At 37.1% G+C, this 21,062-nt stretch overlaps 1 protein-coding gene across 7 annotated transcripts in view; it reads left to right on the top strand.

Moving 5' to 3' along the window:
- The window catches only part of PNPLA8 (patatin like phospholipase domain containing 8), a 135,028-nt gene that overhangs the window by 107,653 nt on the left and 6,313 nt on the right, over window positions 1–21,062 (top strand). For all 7 annotated transcript variants that reach the window (XM_060157305.1, XM_060157301.1, XM_060157300.1 and 4 more), the window contains 3 exons: window positions 8,852–8,909; window positions 11,209–11,403; window positions 19,695–19,890. In XM_060157305.1, the coding sequence (XP_060013288.1) occupies window positions 8,852–8,909; window positions 11,209–11,403; window positions 19,695–19,890 (449 nt within the window). The remainder of the gene's footprint in view (window positions 1–8,851; window positions 8,910–11,208; window positions 11,404–19,694; window positions 19,891–21,062) is intronic.

Below are 21,062 nucleotides of genomic sequence, written 5' to 3'. Positions count from 1 at the left end.
AATAATCATTATATAGGAAATAGAGAATGTATAAATAAAACAGTGAAAATAGCTTATAATCCTACGAAGAACAAAAGCACTATTAACATGGTGTTGTATGTTTTTCTGGAATTTCTTGGAGATAAATAAGTATATGTGTATGTGAGGTTGTGAATGTGAGTTTGTATTCATCCCCTTCACAAAATTGGGATGATAATGCACGTGTAGTTTTGTATCTTGCATTTTCACTTAGCATTTTATTGTGATTGGTTTCCTATGTTTTTAAATATTTTTTGAGATAATTTTTTTTTTAATTTCTTTGGTTGTACCGGGTCTTAGTTGTGGCAGGCGGGCTCCTTAGTTGTGGCAGGCAGGCTCCTTAATTGCAGCTCTCTGGCTCCTTTACTCACAGCACGTGGGCTCCTTAGTTGCAGCAGGTGGGCTCCTTAGTTGTGGCATGCAAACTCTTAGTTGCAGCATGCATGTGGGATCTAGTTCCCTGACCAGGGATCAAACCTGGGCCCCCTGCATTGGGAGCACAGAGTCGTAACCACTGCACCACGAGGGAAGACCCTTGAGACGTGTTTTAATGGTTGTTTGCTATCCATTTTATGGATGTACTGTTTTTTATTTAACAAATTCCCTAGTGGGAAAAGAGGATATTTCAGATATTTTTCCCATTCAAAGTAAAGTTTAGGTGGATATCTTACATCTCTACTTAAGTCTCTGGTTATATATTTAAGGTAAACTTCTTGAGTGAAATTTTGGGTCAGAAAGTATACATGTTTTAAGAAATTATTTTTTAGATAGATAGATAGATGTATATACCTGAATTGTTCTTCCACACAGTTGTCCCAGCTGACCCACCAACATCAGTTTGTGTTTCCATTTCATGAAATACTTATGAACACCAAACATTTTAATTTTTAGAACTTTTTCAGTTTGAGAGATTTTAAAACTGGTGTTTACAGTTTGCATCACTTTGGTTATTGATGAGTTTAAACATTTTTTGTTTTTTTATTTATTTCCTTTTTGTGTGTGAATTTCAAGAGCATAATATTTGCTCATTTTCCTACCAGGGCATTGCTCACTATATTAGAAATGTATTAACCGTTTGTTGATATATTGAAAACGTGCTTTTTAGTTAAAAATATTTTTTTAATGTGGAGGAGTTTGAAGTCTTCATTTGTCAGATCTTTTCCTTTAATTTTGAACTTTGCTTTAATATTTAGAAAGTCTTTTCTACCTTGAAATCAGGTAAATCTTTATATTATTTTCTAGTCCTAAGGCCTAATTAAGTTTTTTTTTTTTAGGTCATGATTAAGTCTCATGATTCTGTGGTTCGACTGCACATTTCTTCTGGTCTTGTATAAACTCACTCATGGTTACTGGCAGCCAGCAGGCTGCTCAGCTGAGATGGCTGGGACAGCTGGTCTCTCTTGTCCTGGGCTTCATCCCATCATGGTGGTCTCAGAGTTCCAGTTAGGGCCAGCCTCAGTGCATGAGGACTTAACCAAGCCTCAGTTTAGTGGCATATTTGCTGATGTCCCATTGACCAAAGCCGCTCAAACCCAGGGTCTGTGTGGAAAGGGACTGTATACAAGGGTATGGAAATCAGCAAGTGTAATTCAGTGGGGGCCTTGTTGTTATGCTTTACCATGCCCACTCCCTGGCCTTTATTGTCATTTTTTTTCTTTCATTGTTTATTGAGAACATTTTTATATTTTTTCCTGTGGTAATGATTTTGTGTGATTATAGGGATGCTGGTTTTTTTGATGATTATAGTAGCTTTATTCTTTTTTTCTTTGAATTTTATTTTATTTATTTTTCTATACAGCAGGTTCTTATTAGTCATCCATTTTATACACATCAGTGTATACATGTCAATTCCAATCACCCAATTGATCACACCACCACCACCACCCGCCCTGCCACTTTCCCCCCTTGGTGTCCATACATTTGTTCTCTACATCTGTGTCTCAGTTTCAGCCCTGCAGACCAGTTCATCTGTACCATTTTTCTAGGTTCCACATATATGCGTTAATATACAATATTTGTTTTACTCTTTATGACTTACTTCATTCTGTATGACAGTCTCTGTGTCTATCCATGTCTCTACAAATGACCAGACTTCATTCCTTTTTATGGCTGAGTAATATTCCATTGTATATATATGTACCACATCTTCTTTATCCATTCGTCTGTCAATGGGCATTTAGGTTGCTTCCGTGTCCTGGCTATTGTAAATAGTGCTGCAGTGAACATTCGGGTGCATGTGCCTTTTTGAATTATGGTTTTCTCTGGGTTTATGCCCACTAATGGGATTCCTGGGTCATATGGTAATTCTATTTTTAGTTTTTCAAGGAACCTCCATACTGTTCTCCATAGTGGCTGTATCAGTTTACATTCCCCAAAACAGTGCAAGAGGGTTCCCTTTTCTCCAGACCCTCTCCAGCATTTTCTTTTTATAGATTTTCTGATGATGCCCATTTCTAACTGGTGTGAGGTGATATCTCATTGTAGTTTTGATTTGCATTTCTCTAATAATTAGTGATGTTGAGCAGCTTTTCATGTGCTTCTTGGATATCTGTATGTCTTCTTTGGTGAAATGTCTATTTAGGTCTTCTGCCCATTTTTGGATTGGGTTGTTTGTTTCTTTAATATTGAGCTGCATGAGCTGTTTATATATTTTGGAGATTAATCCTTTGTCCGTTGATTTGTTCGCAAATATTTTCTCCCATTCTGAGGGTTGTCTTTTCATTTTGTTTGCAGTTTCCTTTGCTGTGCAAAAGCTTTGAAGTTTCATTAGGTCCCGTTTGTTTATTTTTCTTTTTATTTCCATTACTCTAGGAGGTGGATCATAAAAGATCCTGCTGTGATTTATGTCAGAGAGTGTTCTGCCTATGTTTTCCTCTAAGAGTTTTATAGTGTCCAGTCTTACATTTAAGTCTCTAATCCATTTTGAGTTTATTTTTGTGTATGGTGTTAGGGAGTGTTCTAATTTCATTCTTTTACATATAGCTGTCCAGTTTTCCTAGCACCGCTTATTAAAGAGACTGTCTTTTCTCCATTGTATATCCTTGCCTCCTTTGTCATAGATTAGTTGACCATAGGTGTGTGGGTTTATCTCTGGACTTTCTATCCTGTTCCATTGATCTGCATTTCTGTTTTTGTGCCAGTACCATATTGTCTTGATCACTGTAGCTTTGTAGTATAGTCTGAAGTCAGGGAGTCTCATTCCTTCAGCTCCGTTTTTTTCCCTCAAGACCGCTTTGTGTATTCATGGTCTTTTGTGTCTCCATACACATTTTAAGATTTTTTGTTCTAGTTCTGTAAAAAAATGCCATTGGTAGTTTGATAGGGATTGCATTGAATCTGTAGATTGCTTTGGGTAGTATAGTCATTTTCACAATATTGATTCTTCCAATCCAACACATGGTATATCTCTGCATCTGTTTGTATCATCTTTAATTTGTTTCATCAGTGTCTTATAGTTTTCTGCATACAGGTCTTTTGTCTCCCTAGGTAGGTTTATTCCTAGGTATTTTATTCTTTTTTTTGCAATGGTAAATGGGAGTGTTTCCTCAATTTCTCTTTCAAACTTTTTGTGATTAGTGTATAGGAATGCAGGAGATTTCTGTGCATTAATTTTGTATCCTGCAACGTTACCAAATTCATTGATTAGCTCTAGTAGTTTTCTGGTGGCATCTTTAGGATTCTCTATGTATAGTATCATGTCATCTGCAAACAGTGACAGTGTTACTTCTTTTCCAATTTGTATTCCTTTTGTTTCTTTTTCTTCTCTGATTGCTGTGGCTAGGACTTCCAAAACAATGTTGAATAATAGTGGCGAGAGTGGACATCCTTGTCTTGTTCGTGATCTTAGAGGAAATGCTTTCAGTTTCACCATTGAGAATGATGTTTGCTGTGGGTTTGTTGTTGATGGCCTTTATTATGTTGAGGTAGGTTCCCTAATGCCCATTTTCTGGAGAGTTTTTATTGTAAACGGGTGTTGAATTTTGTCAGAAGCTTTTTCTGCATCTGTTGAGATGATTATGTGGTTTTTATTCTTCAATTTGTTAATATGGTGTATCACATTGATTGATTTGCGTATATTGAAGAATCCTTGCATCCCTGGGATAAATCCCACTTGATCATGGTGTATGATCCTTTTAATGTGTTGTTGGATTCTGTTTGCTAGTATTTTGTTCAGGATTTTTGCATATATATTCATCAGTGATACTGGTCTGTAATTTCCATTTTTTTGTAGTATCTTTGTCTGGTTTTGGTATCAGGGTGATGGTGACTGCAGAATGAGTTTGGCAGTATTCCCTCCACTGCAATTTTTTGGAATAGTTTGAGAAGGATGGGTGGTTAGTTCTTCTCTAAATGTTTGATAGAATTCACCTGTGAAGCCATCTGGTCCTGGACTTTTGTTTGTTGGAATATTTTTAATCACAGTTTCAATTTCATTACTTGTCATTGCTCTTAATATTTTCTGTTTTTTCCTGATTCAGTATTGGAAGGTTATACCTTTCTAAGAATTTGTCCATTTCTTCCAGGTTGTCCATTTTATTGGCATAGAGTTGTTTGTAGAAGTCTCTTAGGATGCTTTGTATTTCTGCGGTGTCTGTTGTAACTTCCCCTTTTTCATTTTTCATTTTATTGATTTGAGTCCTCTCCCTCTTTTTCTTGATGAGTCTGGCTAATGGTTTATCAATTTTGTTTATCTTCTCAAAGAACCAGCTTTTAGTTTTATTGACCTTTGCTATTGTTTTGTTTCTATTTCATTTACTTCTGCTCTGATCTTTATGATTTCTTTCCTTCTGCTAACTTTGGGTTTTGTTTGTTCTTCTTTCTCTAGTTCCTTTAGGTATAAGGTTAGATTGTTTATTTGAGATTTTTCTTGTTTCTTGAGGTAGGCTTGTATTGCTCTGAACTTCCCACTTAGAAGTGCTTTTGCTGCATTCCATAGGTTTTGGATTGTCGTGTGTTCGTTGTAATTTGTCTCTAGGTATTTTTTGATTTCCTCTTTGATTTCTTCAGTGATCTCTTGGTTATTTAGTAACGTATTGTTTAGCCTCCATGTGTTTGTGTTTTTAACTCTTTTTCCCCCGTAATTTATTTCTAATCTCATAGTGTTGTGGTCAGAAAAGATACTTGATATGATTTCAGTTTTCTTACATTTACTGAGGCTTGATTTGTGACCCAAGATGTGATCTGTCCTGGAGATTGTTCCATGTGCACTTGAGAAGAAAGTGTAATCTGCTGTTTTTGGATGGAATGGCATGTAAATATCCATTAAATCTATCTGGTCTATTGTGTCATTTAAAGTTTCTGTTTCCTTATTTATTTTCATTTTGGATGATCTGTCCATTGGTGTAACTGAGGTGTTAAAGTCCCCCACTATTATCGTGTTGCTGTCGATTTCCTCTTTTATAGCCGTTAGCAGTTGCCTTATGTATTGAAGTGCTCCTATGTTGGCTGCATATATATTTATAATTGTTATATCTTCTTCTTGGATTGATACCTTGATCATTATGTAGTGTCCTTCCTTGTCTCTTGTAACATTCTTTATTTTAAAGTCTATTTTATCTGATATGAGTATTGCTACTCCAATTTCTTTTCATTTGCATTTGCATGGAATGTCTTTTTCTATCCCCTCACTTTCAGTCTGTATGTGTCCCTAGGTCTGAAGTGGGTCCCTTGTAGACAGCATGTAGATGGGTCTTGTTTTTGTATCCATTCAGCAAGCCTGTGTCTTTTGGTTGGAGCATTTAATCCATTCACGTTTAAGGTAATTATTGATATGTATGTTCCTATTACTGTTTTCTTAATTGTTTTGAGTTTGTTTTTGTAGGTCCTTTTCTTCTCTTGTGTTTCCCACTTAGAGAAGTTCCTTTAGCATTTGTTGTAGAGCTGGTTTTTGGTGCTGAATTTTCTTAACCTTTGCTTGTCTGTAAAGCTTTTGATTTCTGCACTGAATCTGAATGAGACCCTTGCCGGCTAGAGTAATCTTGGTTGTAGGTTCTTCTCTTTCATCACTTTAAATATATCATGCCACTCCCTTCTGGCTTGTAGAGTTTCTGCTGAGAAATCAGCTGTTAACCTTATGGGAGTTCTCTTGTGTGTTCTTTGTCGTTTTTCCCTTGCTGCTTTTAGTAATTTTTCTTTGTCCTTAGTTTTTGCCAGTTTGATTACTCTGTGTGTTTCAGCATGTTTCTCCTTGGGCTTATCCTGTATGGGACTCTCTCTGCTTCCTTGACTTTGGTGGCTCTTTCCTTTCCCATGTTAGGGAAGTTGTCAACTATAATCTCTTCAAATATTTTCTCTGGTCCTTTCTCTCTCTCTTCTCCTTCTGGCACCCTTTTAATGCGAATGTTGTTGCGTTTAATGTTGTCCCAGAGGTCTCTTAGGCTGTCTTCATTTCTTTTCATTCTTTTTCTTTATTTTGTTCTGCAGCAGTAAATTCCACGATTCTGTGTTTCAGGTCACTTCTCCATTCTTCTGCCTTAGTTATTCTGCTATTGATTCCTTCTAGTGTATTTTTCATTTCAGTTATTGTATTGTTCATCTCTGTTTGTTTGTTCTTTAATTCTTCTAGGTCTTTGTTAAACATTTCTTGCATCTTCTCAGTCTTTGCCTCCATTCTTTTTCCGAGGTCCTGGATCATCTTCACTATCATTATTCTGAATTCTTTTTCTGGAAGGTTGCCTATCTCCACTTCATTTAGTTGCTTTTCTGGGGTTTTATCTTGTTCCTTCATGTGGTACATAGCCCTCTGGCTTTTCATCTTGTCTATCTTTCTGTGAATGTGGTTTTTGTTTCACAGGCTGCAGGACTGTAGTTCTTGCTTCCGCTGTCTGCCTTCTGGTGGATGAGGCTTTCTAAGAGGCTTGTGCATGTTTTGTGATGGGAGAGACTGATGGTGGGTGGAGCTGGCTGTTGCTCTGGTGGGCAGAGCTCAGTAAAACTGTAATCCACTTGTCTCATGATGGGTGGGGCTGGGTTCCCTCCCTATTGGTTGTTTGGCCTGGGGCGACCCAACACTGGAGCCTATCAGGGCTCTTTGGTGGGGCTAATGGCGGACTCTGGGAGGGCTCACTCCAAGGAGTACTTCCCAGAACTTCTGCTGCCAGTGTTCTTGTCCCCACGGTGAGCCACAGCCAGCCCCTGCCTCTGCAGGAGACCCTCCAACACTAGCAGGTAGGTCTGGTTCAGTCTCCCCTGGGGTCACTGCTCCTTCCCCTGGTTCCTGATGAGCACACTACTTTGTGTGTGCCTTCCAAGAGTGGAGTCTCTGTTTCCCCCAGTCCTGTCGAAGTCCTGCAGTCAAATCCTGCTAGCCTTCAAAGTCTGATTGTCTAGGAATTCCTCCTCCCATTGCCGGACCCCCTGGTTGGGAAACCTGATGTGGGGCTCAGAACCTTCACTCCAGTAGGTGGACTTCTGTGGTATAAGTGTTCTCCAGTCTGTGAGTCACCCACCCAGCGGTTATGGGATTTGATTTTACTGTGATTGTGCCCCTCCTACCGTCTCATTGTAGCTTCTCCTTTGTCTTTGGATGTGGGGTATCTTTTTTGGTGAGTTCCAGCATCTTCCTGATGATGCTTGTTCAGCAGTTACTTGTGATTCCAGTGCTCTCACAAGAGGGAGTAGGGATGCTATTTTTAATTATAGCATCAGTAGAATCTGGGAATATTGAGAATTTTTTTTTTTATTTTGACATCTCTCTAAAGTGACCAATTAATGTTTGTGATTTTCTCTTCCCATTTATATTCATAACAATTCACTAAAGCATTTTAGCTTTTTATAAAATCAAGGTTTAAACAAAAAATAAATGTGAACTTTGCTTTAAGTGTGAAAGCAGCATGCTTCTAGTATCTCTGTCCCAATTTTACAGCAAGATTTCTATGAAAAGATAAAGTGAAAAGACCCTTAGGAGAATAAAATTGCGTTGATCTTCATTCCGAGGAAACACACAGATCAGGTTGGGAAAGACAAAGATCTTGTCTGTTTTAGAAAGCATTTTACATTGTATTTATAAAAGATAATAATGGGTAGATTACTACCTAATTTGTAAATATGTGAAATTCAGTAATATTCTATTTGTGAAACATGAGTGTCACTTGAAAAAATGTCATTAGAAAAATGTTTTTCCTTACTGAGGCAGGTTGGTCAAAAAACATAGTCTTTGTATTCAGTACAGGGGAAAAATACATAATTTTTAAGTCTGGAACAAGTCTGCACTGAAATAAAATTACCTTATAATGGAGTTGTGAAAATTGCTACCCACGGACAATTTCTATTATGTTGCAGTAATTCAAATGTCAACCCAGATGATTTAAAAAGCATTTTTGGGGGGTGGCATAGGCTCTATATTGCTAAAGCAGGTTTGAAGTCTGAGTGTCCTGATCTGGTTTTTAGACTGTTCTGCAACTAGTCTGCCATACTTCTGCAGGCTTATCTCAACACAGCTCCTTTGTCCTGTCAGGAGGACCCTGAAAACATCAAGTTGTTCTGCCTCTGTGCCTTTACTCTGAATATGTCCTGGTTTTTAATGTGTTTTCTTGCCATCGTTGGTGTCCTTCTTAAGCTACACCTCTGTGCATCTTTTCCAGATACTGCAGCCTGTATTGATTGCCCCCCTCAGAATTGTACATACTTGCAGTTTGAATCAGAGGTTAATGGATAACTATGTATTGTTTTATGTGCATTAGTTGGATTATAAGCTTCCTAGAGGAGATTCTTATACTACTTTTATGTCCTGCATGGTTTTGACGAGCCATGAGCCAACAGTAATTGCATAGTGTATGTTCACTGATGTTGGGAAATAAAATTGATATACTTTAATTCTTCTCCTTTAATAAAGGGATAGAATGGGATCTTCACTAATGATTGAAACAGCAAGAAACCCCATGTGCCCTAAGGTAAGTTTAGAGTCTCCTAAATATAACACGTAATTGGAATTGAAGGTCAGGTGAACGGATTTATTATGAAGGAAGCTCTTTTAGTAGATTATATCGATTCCTTATATATTGGCTCATTCTATGAAGGTACAGAATGTGATCATTGGACCTTTTCTATATCAAGTAAAAGTATAACGAAAGTTTAAGAACATGGAAGACTGGGACTAAAGATAAAGAATTATTTTATTATAGGGTTAATCAAATCTAGGTATTTAAGGGAAATTGTGGCATTTCCGCCCAGATTTTTTTAAAGAAACTTTATGTGCCTCTTAGATAAATATTAAATTAATATACAAATGGAATCCCAGTTTTTTAAATGTTAATGTCACTAGAATCAGTCTCAGTTTGGCTTCTCCTTTTATTTACTTTGTTTGAAACCCAGTGATCTGAGTATTGCTTGAGTTTTGTGTTCTTTAATAAAATTCATTATTTGATTAAGGAATAAGGGTTTATGTACGCAGAAATCCCATGCAGGTTGTGTTTATTCTTGAATGACAAGCTGTAACCAGAAAAAATCAAATACAGCTCCCCCTATTGCTCTTTCACTCTTGCTTACACATATTTTTATGCATTCTTTAGATATCAATTATGTTACCCCATGTGCCAGCATAATGCTAGGGACTTTGGATACGTTAGTGAGTGAACGCAGACATGGAGTTTACGGTCCAGTAGGGCAAAGTAAGCATTAATCAAACGATCACACAAATGAGATACAGTTTTCCCAAAGTAAGTGTTATGGAGCACAAAAACAGTTCTCTGAAAGCATATATTTACAGAGACGTGAGGGAGACTGCCCTAAGGAAATGGGCTTTGCGGTCTCAGTGTGAAGGCTGATGAGTGTTCCTGGCAAAGGGAACCGTGTGTACAGAAGGAGCCATGGAGAAATGCAGGCCCTGAAAGAGTGCTTGAAGGCTGGAGCCTAAGGATCCTAGGGCAGCGTGTGCAGTGAGGCTGGAGGGGTAGCTCCATCAGACCACGTGAGGCCATGATAATGAAATGCACTAGCTCATTGGAGAGGACCCTAAGATGCACACTACACCTCTTGTTTATTCTCTTGTATCTTCAGGGCTTCTTGTTTATTTGTTCTTAAATTGTGAGAATTGCCAACTTAAAAAAAAAAGAATAGAGTGGGTGTGGGGGAACTGCAGAAATCTCAAAAAATAATTCACTCGTGATAAATGAGGCAGCCATTGACACGTTTCTTAATCGAGCCTGCCTGAATACCAATTAATGGAAAGACCCTCTGGATTTTAGTGTAGGGCCAGCTCTTGTCCACAGTGGCCTAGAGACACACTTGGGTCACTCACACGAACTTGGAATGTGACTCTTGGTCTATAAAATAGCAAAGCACACAGGCCCCTGACAGGGCTTGGCATGGAGACCTAACAATTTAGCCCTCACCATTACCTTTCAGCCTCTTAAGTTTATATTGCAGATCATTAGGATACATCACATTTTACATAAGTTCAGCTGACACTGAGAAAATCTGAGACCCTGGGTGATAAACATTGTTTTTTTCAATAAAAAATTGTCCAGCTGGCTTCCCTGGTGGCGCAGTGGTTGAAAGTCCGCCTGCCGATGCAGGGGACACGGGTTCGTGCCCCGGTCTGGGAAGATTCCACATGCCACGGAGCGGCTGGGCCCGTGAGCCATGGTCGCTGAGCCTATGCATCCGGAGCCTGTGCTCCGCAGCGGGAGAGGCCACAACAGTGAGAGGCCCGCGAACCGCAAAAAAAAAAAAAAAAAATTGTCCAGCTACCGCTTATTAACTACAATCAGAAAGCCTTGAGAGTTTGTTTAGCGTCAGAGTTTCAGTTACTAAAGTCATAATGCTTTCAAAGAGCACAGAAACAATGCCTAATTTATAAATGGTATGAAAATAGTATATTTATTCATCTTTAAGTAGTTTTTATTCATTGCTACTACTGCAGTGTCAATTATTATATAAAGGTCTGCAAATTTATGCTTTCTTCAATGTCTTTTTCAATAACTATTCAAATCATGTAGTCAAAAAATATCTTTTATTATTGTTCTCTTATAATGCATTTCTCAAAATTGTCTCAGCCCGTGTATCTATTTTCCTGTAAAGAAATACCTATTTAAAAGGATCTGCTTCCCTTTGATTAATATTATAGTTATGTTATACATTTATCTTGATGGGTGGAGTTGTAGATTGTTCATACTACTAAATAATATTTAATTTTTACAGTTCCCAAATATGCTGCTTACAGTGCGTATTGTTCACTTTTTAATTTACTAGGTAGCTGCAGTAAGTACCATAGTGAACAGAGGGATAACACCAAAAGCCTTTGTGTTCAGAAACTATGGACATTTTCCTGGAGTCAACTCTCACTATTTGGGAGGCTGTCAGTATAAAATGTGGCAGGCCATTAGAGCCTCATCTGCTGCTCCCGGCTACTTTGCAGAGTATGTGTTGGGAAATGATCTTCATCAGGTAAGTTGACTAATGTGGTTTATCTTCTAAAACTTTACATAATTAAAAAGAGTCAGCGCTTATTAAATGTCACCTGAACTTACAGAGGGATCAACCAAGGAGACGTTCCTCGTGTCTCCACGTGGCAAAAGATGTGCGTGCAGTACAAGATAGTTGTACTTCTTGTTTGTTTTTCTTAAATTAACAAGCCTTCTGGCTTGAGAGCATATTTTAGGAAAGATTTATTTGTATCTTCTGTAATGTGATTCATGGCCAGTTATGATAATTTTAATATGATAGGAAAATGAAGTAGTATGTATGCTTGGCTTTCCAAATGTAATAAAAATTAAAAGTGAAACACAGTCACTGAAAATGCAGAATGCCGTCTGTTTGACAGTTTTGGTGGACGTAGTTGGAAGGAGATGATGTAATAAAATAATAATAGTAAACACTCATTAGGTTAGCTAGGTGCCAGACACCTATGTAGTCCTTTGTGTGCATCTCCTCATTCAATCCTCACTGCTTATGAGGCAGATAGAGTGATTTCCATTTTGCAGATGAGAAATTGGAGTCTTAAGAAAAGCTAAGTAACTGGACTAGGGTTGCAGCTGTTAAGTGACAGAGTTAGGATGCTATCTATAATTACACTGTTTTAAAATCTATGGCTAAATGATCTATTAAGTTGAACATTATTTCTATGATGTTGAATGATGTATACTTTCTCTGACATAGACTCATGTATTTATCATAAATTTTTTCCTTGTCAAGTTTTTCCACTATTTTTGGAAATCTGAACTCATAACTTATACTAAATGATAAAAGTCAACAGAGCTTTTGAGCTGATACTTCCAAAATATATGTTTTTAACATATGCTTAATTTTTTATATGCTATCCCACTGCATTCTCCTTTGATGGAGTCAATAACCTTAACTCTCCTCTCCACTCACTGGTATGTACTTGGTATTCACATATATGTTGAGAAGAAAACATATTTTGCCAAGGATTTTTAGATGTTCAAAAGCTCACAGATCTGCTATATAAACTACATATGAACTATATAATTTTAATTTACATGTGTCAATATTATAATAACTAAAATGTGGTTATCAATTTTATTTTCTCCTATAATTTTATGTAACAGCTTAGATATATTTTTAAATGTTATCCCATTTTCAGCTATCCCATTTTCTTTCTGTCTTACCAGAAGTAATGTCATAATCTTAGTAGTTAGGAGATGAAAATGGGTTCCTTTCATCTTTGGAGTCATTGCAGACTGTTTCCCACTTGGTCAGATCAGTCATTGCAGAGTTATGTAAGGCACTTCCCCTTCCTGCCTTTGTCCGCTTTATCCCACCCCCTCAGGGCAGAAAGTGCTAGCTGTAGAGTTTCTTTCTGACATAGATTTCAGGACTTATTGGTCAAAATTAAAATTTTATTTTAATATATATCTTGCTGTTTGTAACAACAGTTTCTCCATATTCCATAGTATTTTCACCATGTCATAAATGGAGAAATAACAGTGTATTTGGGAATATAATAGTTTAGGTTTGTAACTTACGACCTTAAGATGGTTGTCATGCTACAAAATTGCAGTTACGCCAAATACTAGTGAAAGTCTCAATTAAGTTACTGTATTTCAGGACCATATGTTCCCAGACTCCCAAAGAAGTTATCTCATTTGCTCATTATTCTTTATCTAAGAGGAAGTAGTTCTAAGGTTTAATTCAGTCCTGTAGAATACAAATAACAAACCAGAGTAATTCAGTGGTTCTTCTTCCATTTCAGATAAGCTAATGATATTCCTTTCCATGCATAGCAATTTTTATTTTGATGACTATAATCTTTGAACTTAGGCTGATCTACAGATTAAAATAACTTCTTACATAAATTTTATTTAAAGCATATAACTACACACGGAAATATACTCAGTATTTTGTAATAACCTATAAGGGAAGAGAACCTGAAGGAGAATATATATATATAAAAAACTGAATGGCTGTGCTGTATACCTGAAACTAACATGATATTGTAAATGAACTATACTTCAATTTAAAAAAATTAAAAAGTGTGGACTTCCCTGGTGATCCAGTGGTTAAGACTCCATGCTTCCACTGCAGCAGGTGCAGGTTCGATCCCTGGTCAGGGAAATAAGATCCCACATGTTGTGTGGTACAGCCAAAAGTAAAAATAAATAAATTAAAATAAGTAAAAAATTAAAAAATAATGCATGTCACCACATATACAGAGAATATGCGTTCATGTAGATCAGTGACTTGATTCCAAAAAGACTGGCACATCTAACTTAAGAATATTCAGAAGGAAGCTGGAGTCTAAGCAAACCTTATTTAAGCAAATATTTTTCTTACTGCGTATCCTTTTCAGGATACTTGAGGAAGAGGGATATTTTTCTCCTCTAAAGACACCATGAAAGATGGATTAGAGTATTCTAAGGTGTGAATGATCTTAATTGCTTAAACAAAACCTTCAAGCAAAGTTCCTTTCCAACCCTTCAAAAGTTGCCAAGAAGTTTAAAACTAAAATACGCTACTTATTACAATCCTCTTATCCTTAGTTCTTAGAATAATTATATTCAGTATTTCCAGTCTCATTTTTAAAATCCTTTTTAACTGTCATGTCTGACATACGTTTTAATGAAAGTTCGTATCCTTTTTCAGGTAAAGTATAAATTATACATTTATCAGGTAAAGTATAAATTATACATTTATATTCTATTTGAACAGTTATTGAAAACACTGCTATAAGTAATTAAGAGGTATGAGTCAGTAGATGGGTAGATTTCATTTGTCTTTGTAAAGAGAAGAGTGTTATTACAGTATTACAAGGCTTATTAGATGTCCTAGGAAATTATAAAGTAGGAAGAATTCTTTTTGAGTAGCTTCCAATGTATTATTTCTCTACCCCATCCAAGTAGCATCATATTTATCAAATAATACTTTTTACACAACATTATCCCTTCTCTCTTTTTAACAGCTTTATTGAAGTAAAATTGATAAAAAAAAAAACTACACATTTGATATATACAATCTGATGAGTTTGGTCATATGCATATCCCTTCTCTCTTATCTTTTTCCATCTCAACCTCCAAAATTAAATCATTTATTCACTGTCTTTGGAGAAAGATCCTGATAAATTAGCTTGCGCTGAAGGTTTTGATGGCAGATTCTAATATATTATTTCTTTTAGACTTTATTTACATTTTAAAAGGTTACGTTCAGAACTCAGCATACATTAACATAAAATGAATTATGATATTTCATATAAACTTTCCAGATAAAGAGTGTTTTTAGCAGAAAGAGCCTGCCTAGCATTTTCTGTGCTAAATTATGCCTGTGCCAGGCCACAACTAATAATTTTCATTATAACTGGACAAAAATGTAGTGAGTGCTTACTCAGTGCCAGGCCCTATGTTAACCATAAAAAATATAAAGGTTTTTAATAATTGCTAGCATATTGTTTGTGTTTCCTGGATCTTACCCTCAAATAGCTCAAACCAGGAGAATACAAACAGTTACAGAATGAGATGATAAATTCAATAATAAAAATATGTACAGGGTTAAGAAGTAGTGTAAAAGATGTGATTTATTTTGTCAGGATTGGCTCTACAAAGAAGTCTTCTTCTGAGTTTATGTATAAAGAGTGAATAGTTGATTAGGATAGAAATAGGATGGGGAGGGGAGGTTGGGGAGTCATTGCTTAATGGTTGCAGATTCTGTTTGTGGTGATAAAAACGTTTTGGAAATAGATAGTGGTGATAATTGTAAAACATTCTGAATGTTATTAATGCCACTGACTTGTAACCTTAAAAAAGGTTAAAAGGACCAATTTTATATATATTTTAACATAATAAAAAACAAATTTTTTAAAAACCCTATAGGGAGTTCCCCGGTGGTTTAGTGGTTAAGATTTGGTGCTTTCATCGCCGTGGTCCAGGTTCAGTCCCTGGTTGGGGAACTGAGATCCTGCAAGCTGCGCAGCGTGGCCAAAAAAAAAAAGAGTTTCTTAAAAAATAAAATAAAAATATTAAACCCTAAAAAATAAGATGAGATGATCAAGAGGCATTCGTGTTGCCCAGTGGTTATTTTCTGGTATAAATTCTGATTTATGATTTGAAATGATTAAATATACATTAAAAGCAATAAAAAGTATCTAAATATTAGGCTATTAAGTACATGCCTGATGTACTGCAGTTAAAATACAATCGTGTGTGTACTTCTGAAAGATAAGCATCAATTTATTTAATAAGTATTTTTCAAGTCTGTTTTACCTCAGCACCTAGCATGAGCAGTGGCTGACAAACACCAAGTACACAGTAACTAACTGTGAGTATGAATACTGGAATGAATGGAAAGGCTTCAGGAGATCCCATAGACATAACGTTAGCCTAAGGACTTGCTGACAGCAGAGGCGTCTGACGAGAGTAGGCTAACTAAACAGAGCTTAAGGAATGGTGTGCCTCACCACTGGACTAAAGTGAGTGCCAAAAATGTGAACTTCTGCACTTTTTTGATGGAAAGCAAGTAAAGTTTAAGGAACAGGGATTTAATTTGAAGCATGGCTATTAAAACTATTGAAAACTTGGCAACTTTTGATGTGGGATTAATTTTACTATTATCGATTCTTGGTAAGCCTTGTTTGCCCCTTCTTTTCTCCCCTTTTTGTCTTCTCTAATCCTTCTTTATAGCTTTTATAATAATGAAGAAGTGTTTCATGTAAAATACCTAGATGAGAGAAAAACAAATACCTTATGCTAACATATATATATGTGTGTGTGTGTGTGTGTGTGTGTGTGTGTGTATATATATATATATATATATGGAATCTAAAAAAAAGGGTTCTGAAGAACCTAGGGGCAGGACAGGAATAATGATGCAGACGTAGAGAATGGACTTGAGGACGTGGGGAGGGGGAAGGGTAAGCTGGGCCGAAGTGAGAGAGTGGCATGGATGTATATACACTACCGAATGTAAAATAGATAGCTAGTGGGAAGCAGCTGCATAGCACAGGGAGAGCAGCTCGGTGCTTTGTGACCACCTAGAGGGGTGGGAAAGGGAGGGTGAGAGGGAGACACAAGAGGGAGGGGATATGGGGATATATGTATATGTATATGTATAGCTGATTCACTTTGTTATAAAGCAGAAACTAACACACCATTGTAAAGCAGTTACACTCCAATGAAGATGTTAAAAATAAATAAAATAATAGAAAATAAAATACCCAGATGATTAGAAGTTACACAGAGTATAAGTATAGAATTTAAGATAAAAATAATATAATAAAGAAATAACTTTTTTGCTAAATTAGAAATGAAATATGGGATGGGTATCATTCATATTAATTGAGAACAAAGGAAATAGTTGAAAGGATTAAATTAAAATTTGTACTTGGGAAAGCCTTTAGGAAATAACTTATTACTATCCACATTTAATGAGTCCAAGTAGATTTTTGCAGTTGAATAATACAAATGCCTAGCCAATTCATGACTTTCAACAGATACATAGATAGCTAAATTTAAAAATAGTTCCCTTCAACTGCTGAATGGATAAACAAACTGTGATACATCTGAATAATGAAATATTCCTCAGCAGTAAAAAGGAGTTAATTACTGACATACACAATGACACAGATGGATCTCACAAAGCATTATTCTAGGTGAAAGAACCCAGACCCCAAAACCACATACTGCATGATTCCGTTTATTTTGATAACAAGAGCTAATGTGTGATCTTGGAGAGTAGATAAAAGAATATTTTTTGAAGATAAGATTGAGAACTGAGAGTCCAAGGTGTTACAAAGATGTGAAGTCACATGGGGTAGTAAAAAGAATTTCCACCCCTTTCTACATGGGATAGATAGAAAGTCTGTGAGCCAGGTGCTGACTTAATTAGTTGACTGGGGAGGTTGCTAGGTGACAACAGTGATGCGGAAGTGGTGGCTTGGCTGAATAGCAGAGCCTTTAAAGAGCATGAATTTCCCAAGTGAATTAGGACTAATAATGGTCTGGAAGGGATGCTAAAACAAGTAAGACATCATCCCTCCTCCTAGCCACTGAGATATGAAAGAATCAACACCTCCTGGGAAATAATGTCAGGGAAGAGCTGTGTTTCTGCTTAGTCAAAGAAGAAAGGGGCTTCCCTGGTGGCGCAGTGGTTGGGAGTCCGCCTGCCGATGCAGGGGACGCGGGTTTGTGCCCCGGTCCGGGAGGATCCCCCATGCCGCGGAGCGGCTGGGCCCGTGGGCCATGGCCACTAGCCTGCACATCCGGAGCCTGTGCTCCGCAGCGGGAGAGGCCACAGCAAGTGAGAGGCCTGTGTACCGCAAAAAAAAAAAAAAAAAAGAAGAAGAGAGCACTTTCAGAAGTAGGTGAGACTACGTTGGGAGTTCTAACAATTCCACAGAGCACAGTGGAAGGGTTTAGGATGCGGGGAAGGAGTATTGGACTGTGTCAGTGGCCAGGAAGCTCAGAGAATTAAATGCCATTACAGTAACAAGGCAAGGCCCGTGGAGTTTCAAATGACATGTGAATTTAGTTCCTACTTGTTCTTTGAGACAAGCGGGTGATCGGTTCCAGCAGGTATAGTCTCAGTTCATCTGCTGTCAAACTCAGCACACACAAGGATAGTGGTCCCCAAAACTATAGTCACTACATGCTTTTTGGCCTCTTTGAATTACTATAATAAAGGTGTCTTCATTTAAAATATGTACTGCATTACTGCATGACAATTTAAGGTTGTATTTCTCTTCCCATTCTTGCAGAAAGCATGTTTTTTCAAAATTCTTTTTTAATGTACTGGTACAGAATTCAGCATTGTCTTATCTTCCAGTAGAAATGGATTGTTTTCTACTAAGTATGTTAGGATTATTTCAGTTAGGTTCTTGGGGGAATAATGACTCTTGGACCATGTTTTGAAGAATAAGTGGGAGCTGAGCAAAGAAGGGGGCTGGGGAAGGAGAATTTTGAGTTGACAGCATGTGCAGAACCCTGAAGGCAAGAGAATGTGACTCCTTCTGAAAACTGCAAGTAATTCATGAATGGCCAGACCGTAGGATTACAAGATATTGAATTTCATGTAGCTTCAAAATACAAGTCTAGAATTAGTAGGTACAGGTTACAAGGAGGGAGATTTGGGCTCATTAGAAGGAATAATTTCTAACAGTTTATAGCTTTTCAAAATTGAATGGATATACTAATACCAAGTGAGGTTTATCCCAGGAATGTGAGACTAGTTAATATACTTTTTTTTTGAAATTTTTTTAAATTGAAGTATAGTTGATTTACAATGTCTTGTAAGTTTCAGGTATACAGCAAAGTGATTCAGTTATACATTTTTATATAAATCTATTCTTTTTCAGATTCTTTTCCCATATAGGTTATTACAGAATACTGAGTACAGTTCCTTGTGCTATACAGTACGTTCTTGTTGTTTATCTATTTTATATATAGTGGTGTGTATATGTTAATTCCAACCTCCTAATTTGTTCTTCCCCCCTCCCCTTTCCTCTTTGGTAACTGTAAGTTTGTTTTCTATGTCTGTGGGTCTATTTCTGTTTTGTCAATAAGTTCATTTGTATCTTTTTTTTTTAAGATTCCACATATAAGCAATATCATATGATATTTGTCTTTGGTTACATACTTTTATTCTGCTACATTCTTACAGCACTCTATCAGCATATTTTACCCTTCCTGCCCTGTGGAGTCTTCGAAATCAATGCTTATTTTGAAGCATTGATAAATGCTTAGAACTATAAAGTTGCCTGCTTTGTTTAGGTTGTATCTGCAGTAAATGAATTTGGTACTTTGAAATTGTATTGTTAATAAAATTTCAACTTAAATTAATAAATTTGGTTATATTAGACTTGTGAAAGAACTGGTCTTGTTCGTTTGGTAGAACCACAATTCTTTTGTTAGATTTTATACAGAATCTATATTAACCACTAAACAAGGATAAAAATCTTAAAAAACTAATTCAGTTCATTTCAGTAGTTTTGAGCAAAATATACAGAGCAATCCAAGAAGAAGTTCAGAGAATTTTGTAACAGGAAAGGAAAGTTTAGTAAAGCCAGTGAGGCCAGTGAGTTTTCACATGACTTCTTTTGCACCTGTAGTATATAAAATAAATTCACTTGAAAGGAATCTCTTGTTTTTAAATAATTTGTTCAGTTTATTACATAGTTCAGCTTTCCTGGTGAGTAAATTTCAAACTGTTGAAAATATAATTTGTTTTCATATTTGTAAAAGAGAATTTCACTTTGAAGAGTTCTGTCCTGTATTTGCTTGACTTATGTTTTGCAGGATGGAGGTTTGCTCCTGAATAACCCTTCAGCGTTAGCAATACACGAGTGTAAATGTCTTTGGCCAGACGTCCCATTAGAGTGCATAGTATCCTTGGGCACTGGACGTTATGAGAGTGACGTGAGAAACACCGCGACACACACGAGCCTGAAAACCAAACTGTCTAACGTTATCAACAGTGCTACAGACACAGAAGGTTAGTCTGTTTATTTGCTGCCTTAACGTACTTCTAGAATTCGGTTTCTGATAGAATATGCTGATGCTCACTGCAAAGAGTATGTTGTTATGTCTCTGTCGTAGGCTTAGGAAGCACATGGGAGCAGGTGTTTGTCGTTTCTCTTTCTCGTCACTCATTTCTTCCCAGTAACCCTGCAGTAGTGATTTCTCCGTGTGGGAGCTAGAGCTACCTTGGCCTCCTTACAGCTGGAGAAGTAGCTGAAGCAGGAATAGCACAAAGGCTTGGTTGGAGACTCTTAAGAAACAGGGAAAAGGAAAGGTGTCAGGTTGGTTTAGATAAACACATGGTAACAGGGAGAGAATCAGAGTACTTATGGAATTTCGATTATTTAGTAATGTGGCGGCAAACTGGAATAAGTCCATACTTCCACTCTGGCTGCCTCTGTAATCTAGTCTTCATATAAAGGCCCAAGTGGTCCTTTTAAAATCTAAATTAAATCACATCTTTACCCGGCTCAAAACCATCTAGACTTCCCATCACAGAACAAAATCCAAAAGCCTCATTCACTGAAATTCACCAGGCCCTGGAAGGACCTGGCCTTTGAATGCGTCTTCCCCCTCTCTCAAGACGTGTCTCCTGTATAAAGTGTGTCCAGCTACACTATAACTCTTGCTGTTTCTCAGACTTGCTAGGAAGGCTCCTGCCTCAGGGAATTGTTGTCTTCTCTTTGTAAGGCCTTCCCCCAGATACATGCTTGATTCCCACCCTCACTTCATTCAGGTCTCTGTTGAGGTATCACTTCCCCAGAGAGCCTTTTCTGATCACTTTCTAAACCCGTCACCATCTCACTCACTGTAACCCTTTATCCTGCTTCTTTCTTTCTTTTTTTTCCTTCTTAGAGCATTTATCTCATTATGGATGTATTGGTTTAGCCAAAAAGTTCATTCGGGTTTTCCAGTAAGGCGGTACGAAAAACCCGAACAAACTTTTTGGCCAACCCAGTATATTACATGTTTGCTTGTTGAATTGCTTATGGTCTCTGTAGCCCACCAGGATGTAAGCAGGAACTTCTCCTGTTCACTGTGTGGACTGCAATGCCTGGCACATAGTAGGCAGTCAGTACTTGTTGACTTTCTAGTTTGGGCCTTGAGGTCTAGATCTCCTTATTTTACTATATTATTTTTCAGTCC

The sequence above is a fragment of the Lagenorhynchus albirostris genome, chromosome 8 (assembly GCF_949774975.1).
Source record: "Lagenorhynchus albirostris chromosome 8, mLagAlb1.1, whole genome shotgun sequence".
Lineage (NCBI taxonomy): Eukaryota > Metazoa > Chordata > Mammalia > Artiodactyla > Delphinidae > Lagenorhynchus > Lagenorhynchus albirostris.
Note: the sequence above shows the minus strand (reverse complement) of the source record. Positions and strands in the feature narration are given on the sequence as shown.